The 20186-nt window shown below is 40.7% G+C and overlaps 1 protein-coding gene across 1 annotated transcript; it reads left to right on the top strand.

The window, feature by feature from the left end:
• Window positions 1–3513: 3513 nt before the first annotated feature.
• LOC119647873 (sodium- and chloride-dependent GABA transporter 1-like) lies at window positions 3514–19897 on the top strand. Its single transcript, XM_038049199.1, has 9 exons — window positions 3514–4012; window positions 10376–10507; window positions 10575–10729; window positions 10792–10859; window positions 10923–11043; window positions 11112–11445; window positions 11511–11662; window positions 11724–11852; window positions 19284–19897. Exons 1-9 carry the CDS (start codon window positions 3835–3837, stop codon window positions 19773–19775), a joined length of 1761 nt encoding a protein of 586 aa, XP_037905127.1. The 5' UTR covers window positions 3514–3834; the 3' UTR covers window positions 19776–19897.
• The last annotated feature ends 289 nt before the right edge of the window (window positions 19898–20186 follow it).

Below are 20186 nucleotides of genomic sequence, written 5' to 3'. Positions count from 1 at the left end.
TAAATTTTTGGTCTCCATTTGAATATTTTAACTTTACTCCATGTCACAAAGTATACATATGTACATATGTCCATATATATGTATGTAAATACGTATATTAAATACCGCGGATATCAACATACCCACAAACTATATTAATATATTAGGTGCAATAACCGGTGTTCGGTCGAGGTCGTAATAAGGAACACAAAACAGTTCGATTGGTTGCGCTGAAGTACAACGACTCGATGACACTTATAGCTGCTTGAAGTTGTGGCCTAACTATCTAAGGTAAGGCCTATCTAAGGTAGGGTTTGCCACTTCCTATTTTTCTGCCAACCACAATAGTGATCATTTTCCATGTGCTACTGCCATATAGAAACACAGAAAGAGCACTAGCATAGAACAGTCACACAAACAATTTGGTCTTGGTGTTGAGATCTAGTGCTGTGAATGCGTCAGGTAACATCTAGTTCAGTACCAACGTTGGCACAAACAACGCTTCCTAAATGTAAAATTGATCGGCTTCGATGCTCTGCCTATTAATCAAGATAGGGAGAGTGCGATGACCCATCAGACTGAAAACCTATTAACTCTACTTTCCTCTCTTTTCAAACCCGGAGCCATTTGGCCATGGCCCATGGCCCATGACCCGGTGAGAGCAAACAGATGTCATCAGTGTAGTCGAGGTGTTTGAGGAGAGATGTCATCGTGCACTGAACTCGTCCGCGTCCTCCGGACAAGGCAGCGTGAAGAATGTTAGCGATAACAAGAAGAAGTAATGTTGATGTCGAAATGCAACCCTGGCAGACTCCGCCTTGAACCCTCAAATTCCCCTGATATTTTACCTAGGTATCGAATTGACCTGAATGGAGTTTGCGCCATCATATGTCACTCTCATAATAGCTACTAGTTTCTTTGGGATGCCCCTCTTATGCAGAGGACTCCAGATATACCGCCAGTTCACGGTGTCTACAGCTTTCTCGAGAGCGACGAAGAGCAAGTGAAGCGAAGATTTAAACTCCGTGCGTTGCTCCAAAATGATCCGTAGGTAGGAGGATTTGGAGCGGAAACTTTGTTTTACAACCGGGATGTTTTTTGATGCGTTTCAGGATTATTTTAGCTATTATTTTTACCACGGCAAGAGGCACGAGGAAAATCACTCTTTCAACTCTTTGAGAAAAACCTCGGATTTCCAGGATTTCTCTACGAATAGAGGCAGCAGATCTACAGATACTGTAGATGTAGCAATAAATAACTTTCCAAGAAGACCGTTAAGCGACTTTGCTCCGGTTGTGGCTTCATGGTGGAGGTGATTTCTTTTCTACTTGGAGGAACAGTTCATATCCACATGTTACTGTAAATACCCAGTTAACCACTAGAGGTGGGACTTCACTGGATATGATACGGTTGAGGACCGTCGTGAAGTTTTCCTTCCAACTCTTCTGTTGTAGTCGACCGTTCTTTACAAAGCCACAAAAAGATTTGCGACTACATGCAAGCTCTTTTGTGATGTGGCGTGCACTTTAGAAATCATTGTATTCTGCGGCATCTTCCGCTTTTCTGACCAGCACAATAACAAACTCCCTTTTTCCGCGGCACACACTATGGTGAACTTCTCGAGATTTTGCACCGTATTGGAGTTCAAGAGCATCACGCCCGCCATCACTCGGTCAATGAAGAACTCAATCCCTTTCTTCATCGACACGCTTCCACGGTTCCACAGCCAGTCAGATTTTATGATCCCCCCTTTGAATGTGGCCGACGACTTGCGTAGAACTCGAGAAAAGAGCATTTTTTATGGCGGTCCAAATCTCATGGATATTTTCAGGCGTTGTGTAAAACAAAACCCTATTAAAATCGGCTTACTATCTGTCGGTCTATCACAAACATTTTTCTCAGAAACGGTTATACCGATTGACATCAAATGTGGTAGAAAGGTGGGAACTGTGAGCACACATATATGGTGAGTTACATCGTTCTACGTAAAAATTAAGGAGGGATATCTCCATACATGCAAAAGGGGGGGGGGGGGTGTAAATTGTTTTTTCATCAAATATAGTCATGTGGGGTATCAAATTAAAGGTCTCGATCAGTACTTTTCGAAGCCGGTCTTAGTTTTGACATTTGTTGGAAAGGTGGGGAGTGCGGGGGGATCAAAGTGATCATTTTTTTGACGAACCCATTCTCAGAAACCACCAGACCGAAAAATCTGAAAAAAATCAGGGGGTGCCATTATATGGTGCCTAGGCTCCGAAATACCCTCCATACCGATACCTGTTCAAAAAACGTTAATAATAGTACATTACTATAATTTTTAGTAATTGATAGGAAAACCCCCCTTAAGTTCACCGTGGAATCGCAAAATTTTGCAATAATGTAGGTTACATCATAGACCACGATCTTACCAAATTTTGTGAAACTCGAACTATTACTAACGAAGTTATAATAGGTCAAAGTTGCCGCTTCAGTGCAAATTCAAGACTTTGAATGTCAATATCACTTGAAAGTGGGTGTAAGCATATATTACGTGCTACATACTCTATATAAAAGAAATACACAAAACCTTTCATACCTGAAGCGTCTAGCTTCCGATTTCCCGACTTGTTCTGCTTTTCTGTTAGATATGTTCTCAGAACGACACCTGTTTGACACATTTTGCATCCTCACTGTCCTATGCTTACCCCAAATTAGAAATAATAAATTTTCAAAGAGTACTAATTGAGCTCTTTCATTCGATTCCCCGCTTGTCCATATTCTGTGAAAAACAATTTTGCTCCCCTCTTTCGCATATATGCCCCTCCCCTTAAACCCAACACAAAATGATGCAACTCGTTGAATATGTAGCACCACATATTCTCACCAAATTTTGTGAATCGATTTTAATAAGGTTTTGTTTCAGACAAAACTTTAGAATGAAGTAACAACAATCATTGCCATACGTTTGATAAAGAAACTTACTAAACCGAAAATGTGCTGAATGGAGATTCTCCAAATAGCGCCCAAAAGGTAATAATCAAATTATTTATTGATTTATGCCATGTATAATTTTAATCCGTATACAATTGCTGTTTCCGCTGAGAAAACAAGTTCATAACCTTTCTAATTCAAACATAATAAAGGAGCCTGTGGTGATGTAACATACATATATATCTGCTCAATGTTTGGTATTCCATCAATCAGAATAGCCTCAGAAAATCAAAATAGCCCTTGATTACGTGGCTGGCCTTGCTTCGCAGCCATTAGTTCACTCAATTAAGAATTTCATATGCAATCCTAGTAGTACTTTCTTATCACTCGCGTGACACTCGTCTTATCGCTTACAAGCAGTCTGTCCAAAAAAATATTGTAAGTTAGAGAGGCTTCGAGCGGTTCGCTTGCAAGGTCGGCATTTTTCATTCAAATAGGTATTAGAGATGATCTCTCATGTACTATCTGAGTTGAGATCAGCTGTATCGCAGTAAACGCTCTTGTACCTAATTGAATCATTTGTACGCGTATAAGCCAACATATCAATCCCACACTACGAAGAAATTTCACCAGATGACCGGCTTCCTCAGTATCAAGAATAGAATCCGAGCGCTGATGCTAATGGCTCAATACAAGTACTATCTTGGCGATTAGCACACTGTTTGCCCGCACTACCGTCAGCTTATTGTTATAAACAAATTCAAGTCTAGGAAAATTTGTAAAACATTAATTAAGGAGTTTCCTCAATTTATTCACTATTTGTTTGTTAAGAGTTGAACTAGTGCAAGTTTCGTAGTGAACCGTAGTGGACTGAAAGTGTTATATAAGGACAGCGAATATTTCGGATATTCTGAGTGGATAATCACATGTGGTGTGTACTGGAAAATGGCAGTTGCTGAGAACCTAGTCAACTCCTATGATGCTGGAGAAGCACCCTTCAAACATGATAAAAACCGATCAACATGGATCAGTACGAACGATTTTGCCCTCGCCTTCATTGGACATAGTTTCGGACTTAGGAACTTTTACACATTCGCCACGTACCTGAAAATGGATGGATCAAGTAAGGCTAAAAGCATTCTTTCAAAAATGTATACTGCTTTCCAGGAAATATGTACTTCAATCCTACGTAAATTCCTTGGGCATTTAACAGTAATCCACTATTAATAAAAATTAATATTGTCTTTAGTATGATGTATTATCAAAAAATAATTGCGTCCAACGAAAAATTAAATAGGCTCTTCCGTCAAGCACTATCTTTCTGCATGTGAACCATTTAATTTTAATGGCCTCATAACGCTAATTTCTTTCATTGAACTGATTACAGAAATATACATGAACAGCCGATTTAAATTTTATTTTGATGTTTTCGAAAATTTCTTTGAACTTTGCCATTGATTAATTTCATCCTCATTAGAGAAAAATCACCTCATTTCTATCTTTTTGATACTACAAAAAAGCTACACAAGAAAGCATGACAAATTGTTGATTAATTGACCTCTAGATGCCCTAGTTGCAGTTTCTGTGTCGTATTTCTGAATGAAATGGCTTTTGAAGGTCAAGTTCAGCTTTCATTTCAATCTGTTCAAAGGGTTATGTAAGACACTTTACAATCTTGTTACGATAAAGTGTTGCGATCTTTGATCTGGTTTGAGTCCAAATGAACTTTGTTATATCTAGTAGCACTCTTTGTAAATATTTTATAAATCAGTCTGTGTAGACATACTGAATATTGTCGCTGCTATATGATGTCAAAATATACGCCATTTAACGATTCGGCGAATAACAACATTAGGCAAACCTTCAAGGGAAAAATAAGACGATGAAGACACAAGAACGATGGACCTCATATTCCAAAGAGATGCTTAGCCTTCTACCGGAAATTCAACCACCCGAAGCAACAAAAATAATCAATGCACACCAATTCGATATTTCAATCCTCAACAGCCATCCTGAATCAGAAAAACAATAAACCATCTCATATAGATGAAATCCTTGCACACCTTTACCCACAAGACGAATAATGGACACAAAATGCCATCTATTATGCAATCTGCCTGTCCTATCCACAAAATGGAGACAGGCTGAAGTATTGCTGAAAGCTCTTAACAAAATTATTATGACGTAAGATCAGTGTGTATGCTGAAAACAAAACGATTGCAGAGTACCAAGGAAGGTTCCGCCTGATCATGACAATCAACAACCAACCAGCGATTAACTAAGTGCTGGAGAAGCGCTGGGAATTTATTATTGACTTCCACCAAATATTCGTAGAATTTAAGCAAGCATACGACAGTGTCTATGCAACATACTGTATAAAATAATGCATGCTGCCGAAATCCCAACAAACCTTTTTCAATTCAGAATGAACATTTTTGACCCGACCCGTATCATGTTCACCTGGACTCCTGAAGAAAAATAAAATCGTCCAACGAGAAGAAAGAAAATCGGTGACCAAATACAACCCTATGGGACCTCATTTTGGACTTTACATTCCTTTAAGATTTTACCTCGAAGCATCATGTAACATTTCGCACCGGAATGCTCTTTACACAGCCCATCCCATTTAATCTAGTTTACACAGGAGGATCTAGAGCCGAAAATAGCCTACTCTTTGATGCATTTCAAACACGCAAACACTCCTCCAGTTGTCGCACTGATGATGATGATCTCTGCCTCTTTCGCTCCCTAGGAAATATTTCAAATTTAGAATGCAATGCTTTAATCTATTGTTGCTAGTAATGTAATCGTCTGATTAAATATTCATTGGCCATCAGTCGAAACTCAACTGCCAAAGTTACAGAAATCTACAAATCAGGCATCGTTGTTGTTGAGGGTACCAAGACCATGCCCCACCACCAAATGTCATTGCAAGTTGTTATCAGCGATAGATGGTATTCAAATAGCGCATCATCATGAAAATGTTGCCCTTAGGGAGCCTCTCCTAAACTGTGTGTAATTGCTCAAAGCATTATGTTTCCCTATACTGAAAATCTGTGCCGCCGTGCACAGTTGTAATGCTCGTTAATTTCTGTCTGACGTGAAAATACGTCATCGCTGCAATGCAGGCCTTTGAATGATGCCTTCCACTTTTGGTGTAGGGGAACATTTTTAAAAGCCTGAAAATTCGTTCAATTCTTGTCCTGTAGTGAACTGTGGCATTTCCCTCTGTTTCTGCTCTGCCTATTTCTCAATACACATGGTCAGGATATGGGTTCGGTAGCCCTTTTTTGGAATTATCCCATTGCCACTACCATCTCTTGAGAGCTATTTTTTTAGTGGCTTTTCGAGAGGTCACAGTCGTTTAAGACGGTGTGCTTCATCTGCGAGAGGATTTAGGGAGATTAAGCCTGCAATTAGGAACACTCTTTCATTTGATACTATCCTATATGGGCTGCAGACCCTCAGTGCGATTGGATCATATACAGATCTTGCCATCTCCCGGTTTACAATGTTTAACAATGTTTCAGGCAAATAAATGACAGGAGGAAAAAATTCACTATCCCTTCAGGAAGAGCCCAGAACTATATCCCCCCGTCCGTTTTCAGTATCAACCAAGTGCCAAGTGAAGCTCAGCTTGCCACCGATTTTCAACCCCAACTATTTAATGATCCGGACTGATAACATTTGACCGTTCCTAATCATGATTTGATGACGTGAATAGTTTAGCTTCCATAAAATTATACGTCCTCGAGGTGTTCTGTAACTACAAGCAGAGCCAGATCATCTGTAAATCCAAACAGTCCATCATATATAATCTTCCGTAGTGAAGGCGCCAATACGGGACTTGCACTTACTGTCACAGTCATTTTTCTCGTAACAGAAAAGCCTCACCGACAGTCACCGAGCTAAGCAGACAGAAACTCCCAGTTTAGACAAAATGCCCTCAAACCAATCCCGTTGCCCAAACTAAAGGCATTTCTGACATGTTATGCCACCACCGCACAGATCCTGGACCACAGTCATGCATTGTTACTCTAATTCGATGAATGGACCAGCCTGTTGTGAATCACCTCACGCCAGCATGCCGGGCCGTTTCTGGATTCAACGGTTGAAATCTATGCGCCACTCAGGCCTAATCCTAACAACCAACCACAGAAATTTGTTCGGGTTCCCTTCCAGTTGTAGAACCTTGTTATCCCTAATAGGTCCTAGATTCTATTCAGTAACCTCACGTTTATTTTGAAATATTCGTTGAAGTCTACATCCCTCCTGCTACCGAAAAGGGTTGTAAAAATCTTCAGCAAGATGCGCGGGTATGTCACTTGAAGCAATTTTGTTCATTGGTTTCCACAGGGATGTAGGCAGCCCTTCGCGGGTTCTTATTAGTCCGGTGGCTTAACTGCTTATATTTCAAGTAGGATTTGAATCCTGGTGTTGGTCACTCGATTGCTCCACTCTACGGCGTTGAAACTGCCAAAGAGTATAAAAACTACTGTCCGTACTATATGCCGAACGCACGCCACTACCTGCAACATGCTTGTCATCCACATTGTCCCCTTGCACAAAATGCATCGCAGATCTCCACTGCAACTCTTTATGAGATGGCTCACTCCCACGCACTTCCTATACCTTTCTGACCTTTTGTGCAAGTCTACAGTAACGGGCTTCATTTTTTTATGATACTCTGTTCTACTTTCTCTAATTGATCCTTTAGCATAACACATATATTTTCTCGCAAACATAACTTGGTCTAGGTCGTTTAACTCGATTGTTATCTCGTGGTTTCTGACTTTCCGACCTAGAGTGCAGTGTGGTTAGCATACTCTACTAATCTTATATACCTACGTTGTGCTCCTTATTCTATCCTAACAAGCTTTTAGTGCCGGCGTGAGAAGGAACTATACCATTCCTTCAGTTCACGGTGGACCACCTGCGCTCCATATGACATTTTAGAATATTCTTCCGTTTAATTCTTGTTGATTTCATATAGTACCAAATCTCTCTTTGCGGCTACTAAATGATACTACTAAACTTGACTTTGTAGCTAAATACAGTATCCAACCACTGAAGTCGGTTGCGTAAAAGAGAAATGTTCGGTTGTGATATTAGAATGGAATTTTATATAGAGCATCCAATCTACATAAATCACTCGCAGATACCCAGTTCACGTATTTGCTATACATACACAGGTATATGCACTTGAAGCATTATCACAGTCAAACAAGTTGGGAAAACAGAAGCTGGGCGCTTCAGGTAAGAAAGGTTTTGTGTGTTTCTTAAATAAAACATTTGAGCAGACATTTGTCCCATTAGTACCTCGCATTTATTATGTCAGAATATTCACTTTCGCGTGCCACTGACATTCAAAGTATTAGAATTTGCACTGAAGCCACAACTTTGACCTATTATAACTTTATCAGTAATAGTGCGATTTCCACCAAACTTCTTAGGATCATTGTAGCTTACATTACTGCAAAATTTCATTATTCTAGGATGAACTCAACGGAGGTTTTGCAACCAATTACTAAAAATTGTAGTAATACATTGATAAAGTTAATAATCACTTGATCAGGTATCGATATGGAAGGTATTTCGGAGCCTAGAGACGGTATAGTGAAAGTTTAGTGATTTTTCTCAGAGTTTTCGTTTGGGTGGGTTCTGAGAATAGGTCCGTGAAAGAAATGTCCAATTTTCAACCCCCACTTTCACCCCTTGTACATTATTAAATGTCTGAACCAACTTTGAAAAGTACTAATACCTGGAAGATCCAGTTAACAACCCACATGACCATATTCGGTTGAAAGAATATGGAGACCACCCTTAAATTCTACGTAAAACGATATAACTCACTGTATGCGTGTGCGTTCACAGTTCCCACTTTTTCATCAAATTTGGTTTCACTCAGCCAAGCAGGCAGACAGTAAACTAATTTTAATAAGGTTTCGTTTTACACAAAACCTTAAAAATATTTGATTAACTCTTTGAATATATCCTACTATTTTCAAATTCCCAATGCACCAGCCTGCAGGCCTTCTAAATGCGTTCACCTCTTAATATTAGAAGTAAGAACATAGTTTCGTAGCCTATATACAAGGAAATTTATTCGCAATATCACGGCCGTTTGTGCGTTGCGAAAAAAGGAAATTTTTTATTGCCCTGGTCATGGAAGCGGAAGATGCCACTAAACGTAACGATTTCAGAAGTGTATATCGCATCACAAAAGAACTCGCATGTGGTGTTCCGGAGAAACTAATAGCTGTTATTACGGAGACATATAATAGCGAAAAATGTCGCGTCCAGCATCGAGGTAAAATCTCGAGGATTTTGCGGTCCAAAACGGAGACCTCCTGCCTCCTGCATGTTGCCATTGATATCAGTTCTTCTTGTTATCGGTGACGTTCTCTATGCTGCCTTGTCCGGAGAACTTGGAGGAATTCAATGGACGATGACATCTTTCCTCAAACACCTCGACTATGCTGATGAGATCTGTTTGACATCTCACCCGGTCATAGACCTTAACCAGGACCTTTGGATTTTGAAAAACAGGCGGGTGGAGTTGGACTGAAGATAAACACCAAAATAACCCAAGTTTCTTAGTCTGACGGGTCATCGCACTCTCCCTATCTGCAAGAATGGGCAGAGCACCGAAGGCGCCGATCAATTTGTATGTCTAAGAAGCATGGTGGCGCCGAATTGGCAACTTTCGCTGCCTTGTCTGAAATCTGGAAATGCAGATATCTCAACACCAAAGTCAAGTTGAGACTATCCTGTGCTAGTGTTCTTTCTGTGTTGATATATAGGAGTAGCATATGGAAAGCGACCCCCAAAGTCGTTCGAAAGGTCCAAACCCATGAATCCATCTCTGCGTCGTATCATCGAAGTAGGTGGGCCTGATACTACCACAAACGAAGAACTCTTTCAGAGCGCAAGACTGCCACCCGTACGCTATGTGAATGGAAGTGGCTAGGTCACACACCAAAAAAGGGAGACAGATGCATTGCTGGCTAATAGCCAGCCTGAAGGGAGTACCCTTCAGTGGAACCCACTCTACCAAAACGGCGACGAGTATATCGCCGAACAATAAAGAAGGAGCGCAGGTATCTCAAGAAGTTCTGGGGGAGCTGAAGTGCGTTTCGGCAAACAACGAGCGATGGGGCGTAGTTGCGGTTAACGCGTTATACTACAAGGGGTAAATAGCAACTATATAGATAAAAACCTACGGTTGAAAAAGAGGACGTGCAAACCCAATCTTAGATAGAGTGCTGGTGCAGGCTAGAACTAAAAGCATCTGTAAGGGATATGGTGTTGGAGGACTTCAGTGCAAAATCGAACTGTTTGGTGTTCCTTATAAAGACGGGCTTAGATCGAATAGCAGTTATTACCCCTGATGAAACCGTAGCAGACATCAGCTTCATCCGATCTTTTTTTCATTTTTTGGATCACAAATAACTGAAATTATAATGGAAACTTATTTACTTTACAGTTATCATGTTGCTACCATACACAGCTACACTTATTCTTTGCGTCATTCCAATATTCTTCATACAATCATTTATGGGACAATTTTCAAGCACCGGATATATTTCCGCCTTCAGAGTTTCACCGATATTAAAAGGTATCGACCAGACCTGACAAACTATACTACGATAAATTATATTAAAAATATTAATATACATTTGCAGGAGTCGGTTACGTTATAACGATTTTAAATTTTACATCGCTCACATACTACAGTTCAGTCGCTTCATACCCGCTATTATTACTATTAAGAACATTTACCTGGGAGTTACCATGGATGTCGTGTCGGAATAGCTGGAATACCCCGAACTGTACACAAGTTAGTGAAACCAAATTAATTAAAATCTAACTTAAATCTGAACGTAAATTTTATTCTTGTAGCCCGCCAATCACACGTTTGATCATATATCGCGATTTCTGTTAACCTCACCGTCAAAAGAGTTTTTTGAGTAAGGACTATATTGAAATTGATGCTAGAGTACTTTACCATAACCTCCTTTTTGTATTTCCAGTAAGGAAGTTATCAAGATGTCGAGCCGCATCAACACTTTTCAGATATCATGGCCTATGGTCGGCGCGTTATTTGTAATATGGCTCCTAACAGCAGGATGTCTAATGAATGGAATAGTCACAGTATGTATGTAGGAACTGCCACCCATCAAATAAAAGCACTAAAATTGTCTTTTCTGTTGAACCTAAAGATTGGACGAGTGCTGCGCTACGCGACCATAACTGCCCTCACGTTTCTAGTAATACTTTTTATTAGGATGCTGTTTCTCCCTAATTCAATGGCGTATTTTTTGAAATTCATAACACCAAGCATGGAAGCTGTACGTAGTCCTGATGCATGGCTAGTCTCACCAGTCCTGGGTGCATTGACTTTAGGGACTGGATGGGGTAGCATAATGACCCTGGCAAGCTACAATCAATTCAAAGCAGATGCAGAAAAGTACTCAATAGCCATTCCATGTATTATGTCACTAATTGTCGTCTTTTCGGGAATATTGGTTCACTTCGTGGGAGAGTATCTAAAAGGTTAGTGGAAGACTTATTTTTAACCACAAGCTTCAGTCAATTTTCACTTTTTCATTTTATTTTAGAACGGAATATTTTCAACATTCAAGTCTACAACGAATTTATGTATGAATTCTTCTGGATTGGATTACCATATTTTGTGGGAACGTTAGAAGCAGCGCAACTTTGGTTTGCGTTAACCTACACCATGCTCTTCCTCTGCGAGTTCAGCTCGATAGTAAGTGAACTTTGACTTTCTTCTTTGAATTCATATCTACTAAAAGGTAAATTATATTCAGGTCATTCAAACGCTCAGTATCACAACGGCCCTTTTTGATGAATACGCGAAATTGCGACCATTCAAAAAACACATCACAATCGGCTTATGTTCCACGCTCTTTGCGTTGTCATCATTTTTTGCAACAAATGTAAGTACTCTGGATTGAAACTTCAGAAATTTTATTGATTAAATTTATCTGAACCGCTCAACGGCTGATTTCTTCTACAAAGGTTATAGTGGTGACCACCATGGCATACTTTCAAGAAGTCTTACTCCATTGACGTCTTCTATCGCCCTTCTGGCAAATTGACAACAACTTCCGTAGTTTTAATTGAGAAGTGGGTGCTCAACCCCCATTTTGCTATTTTGATTCTCATTGGTGCTGCACTATACTCACTGGTTCTGCATTCTACTTTTGTGACATTATTAGCTCATATATAATTCATCAGGAAACTTCGCCTTTTTTGATAAAAATACCAATAAACATAGAACCAATAAGTTTTCTGTTATAATCGTCCCAATGATGTTCCATTATTCTAGGACGTATGCATCACATAGTTTCCTTCCCCTTGCTGGTTAAATGGCCCCAGCCAAATAGTCCCTACAATCAATTTGTAGAGAATGAAATGCGAAAAGTTTTTAATGGATTTACTAGTTAAGTTCTGCTCATTTGTATGTAAAGATTCCTGTTGTTTTTAGTTGTGCACATCTCTGCCTTATTCCGGGACCCTCCACTAGCTACTTCACTAATAATGATGTCGAAAGGATCACCAACTGTAGTGTCCAATAATGCTTCTTTACCATCTGTGATATGAAGTACTACTAATATTGACCAGAACAAACAGTAGTCCACTCCCTATATAGTGATTTCTAGTTTTCTTCCCGAATCCCCTAGAAATGTATTTGAGTTTCATCAATAATTCCTATAGACTTCAGACCGCCGTCAGATTTTAACCAACATTGTTTCAAAGCAAAAATCTGAAACGCGGCCACTATACACAAAACTGCTATTAATACCCTTTCAAAATCGTTTTCCTGAAGGCCTTTTCTATAGTTCATAAACCTAAGTGAAGTGAAGCTTCTCATAATTCCACAAGATATTCAAAAAACATACACTCTTCCCAAATTATCCAAAATATATCCCAACGTCGTTCGTCCTGTAGTCCTCTGAAGTTCTGAGTGCATGACAGGGACCAAAAGTAATGAATACAGTGTTACAAGACAGATTACTACGGAGACGAAAATGGCGCACAGGGTTAGTCGCATGACCATGATCACGTTAGCGCGTACTTGTACTGAACAGTGTTAATTCCTAAAATACCTAAGAGGGGACAGCAACGCCAGAATGAATAACAGATTGTGAAAATAAAAACCGTTGCACAATATAAACCACCCCCGGTAGTGTAATTCATGTTTTAAAAAAATAATAATAATCGTTAGCGCGGGGGGCCTTCAAGCATGATAAAGCACTTCATTCAAGACCGTAATGAACTGCCATACATTGTAGGAGGCAATGCACCCAACATTGCGCTCACCCTGATTAGACTCATTCACAGCAACTCCCTTCTACGAACTAAAAGCAGCTCTCTGGCCTGGGAACTTCCAGCAACGATGGCACCGTTGGAAGCTGCAACCTGGACTACCTTCAGGAGATTGAGCTGTGGCCTCGACAACAGCTGTCATCAGTCACTGCAGTCGTGCCAATCAATCCAACGTAATAGCAGACACAGCTGTTTAATCAGCCCTACTCCGTCAAGTTAATACAGCAGGTGTTTAGAAACAATAATCACTTAAGAGCAAGCAGGTAAGTACAAAAATTCATCCAATGGTCGTAGTGGTGGCTAGCCAGTAAATTATTTTCAATTTCGTCACCAACGACTTCTTGTTCAAGAATTCAGAAAGTTCCAACCATCACATCTTACTCAAAAACAAGAAGGACAATTCCGCAATCAAGGACTCTCTCGTGAAGAACCTGGCAAGGTTATTCACTCCTACTCTGGATGCGGAGAAAACAAAAACTAATTGTTCCAGGCCTCGACAACATTTACACCACACAGAAAACCCGCACTTTGATTCCCTTCTCGCGGATCATCAGTAAGCAAATACGTGAACTACGGGACAAAATTTCAAACCAAATTGCCAGGAGGAGCGCCCCAAAAACGGGGTCTTCCATCCCGGACCAACCAGATCGATCTCCACAAACTGTACGATACATTTAGTTGCGCCACTCCAACCACACCGCCAGCTCAAAAACCAAACTACTCCAAATCTACGCTAGCTCACCCCACCCCTCGTCGAGTATAACCCACAAATAATACTCTAGTTCAAAACGAGGCATCATTTCTCCACTTCAACCTCTTCTGAATCGACAGACGCTATCCGAACCAAACGCCAATTCCCTTGCCGGTGCCTCGCATCTCGAGTCTGCGACAAGTTCTTTACGCTACGATTCTGTCTAAATCTGTCTAAAATCTTTGATCCGAATGACCTCTCTACCATTATATTCTTATCCACGAACCAGCCCCACCCAGCTAGCAAACCGTGGTTCTTAAGGAGCGACTTAAACGCAGAGACACCTGCTGGTTTGACTTTATGCAAATAATAATATTCGCGTATCGCACCCCTGTTGAGAACAAATCCTGCAGCACGAAATATCTCCCATTTCAGCGCACACTACCTAAATACATTATAAGGAAACTGCCACACCTATTTTGACCAAATCCTGATTAGTAGCAACAACAGCATAAATCAAATGGGAAGCAAGTTCTCATTGGATCGATTTCTAAGTTCCTAGTATCAGTGAACACGATTGTCATACAATTCCCGAATCGAGTCACCGCCGCTAGCAACAACCGACTTTAGTAGTGCTAGCTGCCGGATCATTAACCAATCCCTTAGATCTAGGTTCTCCCAAATCCAACTTCTTCGAAACTGTCATGTATCGAACAACAGCTCAAACAGCACAGTTCGTCAGTTCGCAGAAACATTTCAGAAAGTACGTGATAAACTTCTGTCGACATGGGCACTCATTTCTCCCCCGAGCGACAATTTCCAAGACACCTCATATAAAAACCCCTACGGCGGAGACTATTTAGAAATCCGTGCTCTCCGCTGCACAGCTCCATTAAGGACGTGATCTACCACCTCGAAGCTTTCATCCGTCAAAGACTCCCCACCCTGTATGCCACCTATCTTCATACCCACCAACACCAGGATTAAACCCAAAATGCGTAAAATAACAAACATTTCAACTCCCGAGAAGGAGAACCTTCTTCCTGAAAGTTTGCTTTTCCATACTGTGTGTATGTATGTATGAGGTAGAGAGGAGATATAGCCAAAAACCCACATTTCAGGGGTTTATTGCATCTGAAAGGGAATATCCCGGATTCGTTTATATATCACAGGAATTCGGTTAGCGAATGTGATGCTACCCGCTGCAATTCGAGTACATCAAAACCAAAAATCTAATATCTAATGCGTATCGGGTGGTCATATAGTAAATATTCCGTGGATTCCGCTTCTTCATTAAATATCATTTGCGAGAATCTATTCTGAACAAATGCCCAGCTAGTGAATTATGGTCAGTTACCATGCCCACAATACTTCTGCAAGCTTTCTTGCTTCTTGACAGAATAAACTTTGCAGTATGTTTGTTTGGTTCTGACAGGAACTGTTTGGAGTTTCTAGAAGAATTTGACATTAAAGGAAGCTTGTTGCCAGTTTTTGATAGCAATGAAACTATCATTCCAATTGCTGCTTCCAGTACCGAAATGGGAGAAAATAAACCCGCTTTTGTTAAGGCATTCGAGATTTCATTTTTTTCTAAACCGCAGTGACCAGGTACCCAAAGTAGTTTTATCGTATTTAATCTAGAAATACTCGTAGAGTTCAAACGGTTTCAGTATTCCTGAACGATTTCTGTTGTGATCAAAGGACTGCTCAAAGCCCTTAGAAAAACTAGACTATGCTGACTGCGCCGGCCTTATCTTTCAACTGCTCGTCAAGCGCCGCGTTTGTTAAGCCTGAAAGATCCCATTTCAAGTTTCTAATTGAAAGGTAGACACCTGCACCCGAACCTTGTTCTGATTTTAAGCCATCGGTTTAGTAGACCTCAGTAATCAAACGACGCATTCAACGCATGCTTCTGATCTCATGCTCACGATAATGAAGCTAGCTTATATACTACTTATATTTTATTTCACTTGAACACAGGTTGAGCCAAAAGTCGACTTGCACGCCTCATCTTCTATGAAAGCTTGTTTCGTTTTTCCCTGGACATGTTTCTTCTAAGGAAACTTCTTATCTAGAATTTCCAAATATCTCACTTCTCTGGAGAGTTCATGGGCTGTTCCCCTTTTCTCTCAAGAGCAAAGGCCAGTTTTCTCCTTTACCGTGATGGTTTTCTTTGAATTTATTGATTTTTTTTTTAATTTACTGATAGCCCACATCTGCTATATTAACGTTGTATATTTCTACATATCATTCCGAGGTCTTAACCAACAACTAGGGAAGCCACCTAATCTGCATAGGCTTGGAGGTGTATTGGCAGACTTTGCAGTTCACATAGCGAAAAATCGATCAACATACTCCGCAGAAGCGGCGATAGCACACATCCTTGAAAGTAATCCTTCGTTGTTTCTGTTATCATGAAGTTATCAACAGCTAATTCAGTACACAGCAATCCAATCATTAGTATAGCGTAGATCCACTAACTAACATTTCATGAACACCATGCTCTCTATGAGCAAAACAAAATTTCTGGAACGGCGCATAGTCAAAAGCCACTTCAATGCTCAAGAATACCCTCATCGCTCACACACTCTTCAGACTTGTGTACACTACCTTTGAGACCAAAGAGTGGAGAGCAGACTCACAGGACTTTCCACAGTGGTAAACATCTTCATTTTCATTTAGTGTGTGTCAACTTAGTGGATGATGAACTTCGAAGACAGTCTGCACTGACCCAACTCTGGAGCTCGTGACAGACTGGTCGCCTGCATTGTCGGACTAAATTCTAAGTAACGTTGGTCTGCCAACGAGACTTCATCTAGTGCCCGGCAATCGCTAATCAACCCAACTATTAAACCGGACCCACGGCTCTTGAACCAAAAAAGTAAAAAGGCAATCCTGCAATTCTGCCGGGCTTTCTGACATTACAAAGGAAGAGGCTTTAACATACAGCAAGTTAATTTGATGAACCCTGACGTATGTAGACATAAATGCATTCTATAATTCTATAAATACGAGGGCGGTCCGATAAGTGCTTAGCCTACCAAAAAAAAAACGAAAATTTTTGAAAAGTGGCGATTTATTTCTCGACATAGTCTCCTTTTAACTCGATACACTTCTCCCAGCGATGCTCCAACTTCTTTAACCCGTCTGAAAAATACGTTTTCTCGAGGTCTGCAAAGTGGGCTTCCGTGGCGGCTATAACCTCCTCATTCGACTCAAATTTCTGCCCGGCGAGTGACTTTTTCAAGTTAGGAAATAAATAATAGTCGCACGGGGCCAAATCTGGGGAATACGGTGGATGGGGCAGCAGTTCGTAGCCCAATTCGACCAATTTGGCCGTGGCGACGGCGGAAGTGTGAGCCGGTGCGTTATCGTGGTGGAAGAGCACTTTTTTCTTCACCAAAGGCGGCCGTTTTTTCCGCAATTCGGCGTCAAATCGGCTCAATAATTCGGCATAGTACAGCCCTGTGATCGTTTTGTCCTTCTCCAGGTAGTCGATGTAGATCACACCTTGTGAATCCCAGAAAACGGCGGCCATCACCTTTCCTGCCGGTTGCACAGTCTTTGCCTTCTTGGGAGCACGTTCGCCGGGTAAAGTCCACTGTTTCGACTGTTCCTTGGTCTCTAGAGTGTACCAGTGGATCCATGTTTCGTCGACGGTCACGAAACGACGAAGAAACTCCTTCGAATTGCGCTTAAATAGCGTCAAACACTGCTCTGAAGTGGTTTCACGGTTGCGCTTGTTGTCCGGAGTGAGCAAATGCGGCACCCATCTCGCCGACAGCTTTCTCATGCCCAAAATTTCGTGCAGGATATGACCCACGCGGTCTTTTGAGATGCCTACTGTCTCGGCTATCTCGCGTACCTTCAATCGGCGGTCTGCCAATACAAGGTCATGGATTTTTGTAACGTTCTTCTCCGCAGTAGCCGTTTTCGGGGCACCGGGGCGTGCTCATCAAAAACTGACGTGCGACCACGTTGAAATTCATTAAACCAATTTTTGACGGTCGCCATCGAAGGAGAAGCGTCACCGTACACAGCATCCAAGCGTTCTTTGATTTCGCTGCGCGATTTCCCTTCCAAAAACAAGAATCGAATCACCGACCGATATTGTTCTTTTTCCATTTTTCTAAAATTCGCCCGCACGCCCGCTTCTACACGCGCTAAAAACAAAACTACAAGTCCTATTCGACTAAAATTTTGACAGTAGCCGTCTAAGAGAATGTTCTACACGACAGTAAACACTTCTTGCGATAGTCGCGCCATCGGGCGGAGAGGCTAAGTACTTATCGGACCGCCCTCGTATATTCTATGTACTATATATGTATGCATTGAAAAACCGCAGCTAGCTACAAAATCCGATGCATCCAGTGCGGGTCTCACTGGGACCCTCACCTTCCCCCCAATGTTCTACTTCCTTGCGTCCGATTTCTCTGAATATTGCCCGATGGTACTCAACACCCATTTTCTCACTCCCAAGAAGAGTTGGGAGTGGTTCTGCAACCCTCTCTTCGCTAGTTACGGCGGACATCCCTAGGCCTACCCCCAACCCCAAGCAAAGCAAAATTCTTCAACATGCCAATTTCCTCATCATTTGCAATGTTGAGCTCGGTTGGATTCATATATGAAAGACGTTTTTTCTAGAAAAGTATCTGTCACACTCTAACCCCTTATTTACCGAGGGTATGGAGATTGAAATCAGCCAGGAAAACTTCCTCTCCAAAAAAAATTCCCACAACTCCTCTTTCCCTGTAACACCAATGTCTGTTCAACAAGAAAGGTAGTGTAGTCTCCTGGATAGGTTGCTACTCATACTATGCTGTTCCTAATCCCCCTCCCTCTCCATTCTAAACCCGATCTTTCCCTCTCTCGCTCTTCCGAATCGCTAAATTTCTATTATAATACGTTAAGTTCCTCTTGTTGAATCTTAGATTAAGTTAGGTTAGATAAGTGTGCTTCAAATATTATCTCCAATAATTATGTATAAATAAAATGTTTTTCAAAAAATATTGTTTTATCTATTATATTAATGGAACATAATTCTAATGTTATCTCCATTGTTGTTTTAAACTTATACTCTATTCTACTTATTCTCGGAGTTCTTTGTATAGCGTCTAATTATAAGGGAACTTTCCTGACTTACACTAATACCCACCCACCTCGGAAAAGGCTGTTGTTTCCAGAAGCATTATAATACATAAAATTCCCTGTAATTAATGCCCTTTTCCATGAAACAGATAAAGGGTTTAAGATTTAAGAAAATTTGGAATTACGCGATTGTCTTCAATAAAGTCTTCAATAATCATCTAAATAATTTTCTTCAAAATATTCAATCTTTATTTTATAGCTCGGCATTAAACTCTATGGGCCGCTAACATTCAGCGCAGCTTTCGCACAAATGGCGATCGTTCTCATTGAGATCATTATGATAGTATGGATCTACGGAAGAAAAAGATTTCAACAGGATTTCAAATTCATGCTAGGACGACCATTCCCAACATGGAAGTTTTCCATTATTCGATTCGTAACACCGATAATTGTGGTTTTTATGGGCTTCATTTACTTCATAGTGACATTCGTCCGATTGCACGCTTTTCCACTGGGAATCCTACTTACTTTTCTCATCAAAATACTGCCTTGGGTTATTATTCCCGCGTACGCTTTATACAAAATATCGACAACTACGGGAACTGTGAAAGAACGCTTTCGAAAATGCTTTCAACCAAATGATTGGTATCCAGCAGATCCGAGGGACCGCCAAAGATATAATGAGATGTTGGGATCTTCGGAGGTATCACATCAGCTTGTGGAAATGGACAATCATGAAAACCATGAGTGAATGGTCAAGTGTGATTTTTAACGAAATATTATATATAATTTGGATGTAAAATTCATTTCAATGATTTCATTTATACTTAGACTAAAGTTCTCCTTATGGAAATAAAACTGTTTGTTTTTAGATACAATGTATTTATTTATGGAAATATCGATCGATTACAAGCGCTTTTAGATAAAAGGTAGTATACGAGCATTAGCAGGGATTGTAATTTTTAAGGTTCTGTGTGAAACAAAGCCTTATTCAAATCGATTCAATGTCTGTCTGTCTGTCACACTCGATTTACTCGGAAGTGGCTGAACCAATTGTCACGAAATTTGGTGAGAAGGTATGATCTATGGATCCCTTTACATATAGCAAGTGCCGCCATTTTGTGTTGAATTTGAGGGGAGCGGGGAGGCTCCCTACATACAG

The sequence above is a fragment of the Hermetia illucens genome, chromosome 1 (genome assembly GCF_905115235.1).
Source record: "Hermetia illucens chromosome 1, iHerIll2.2.curated.20191125, whole genome shotgun sequence".
Lineage (NCBI taxonomy): Eukaryota > Metazoa > Arthropoda > Insecta > Diptera > Stratiomyidae > Hermetia > Hermetia illucens.
This window is presented reverse-complemented; position numbering and strand designations above follow the sequence as displayed.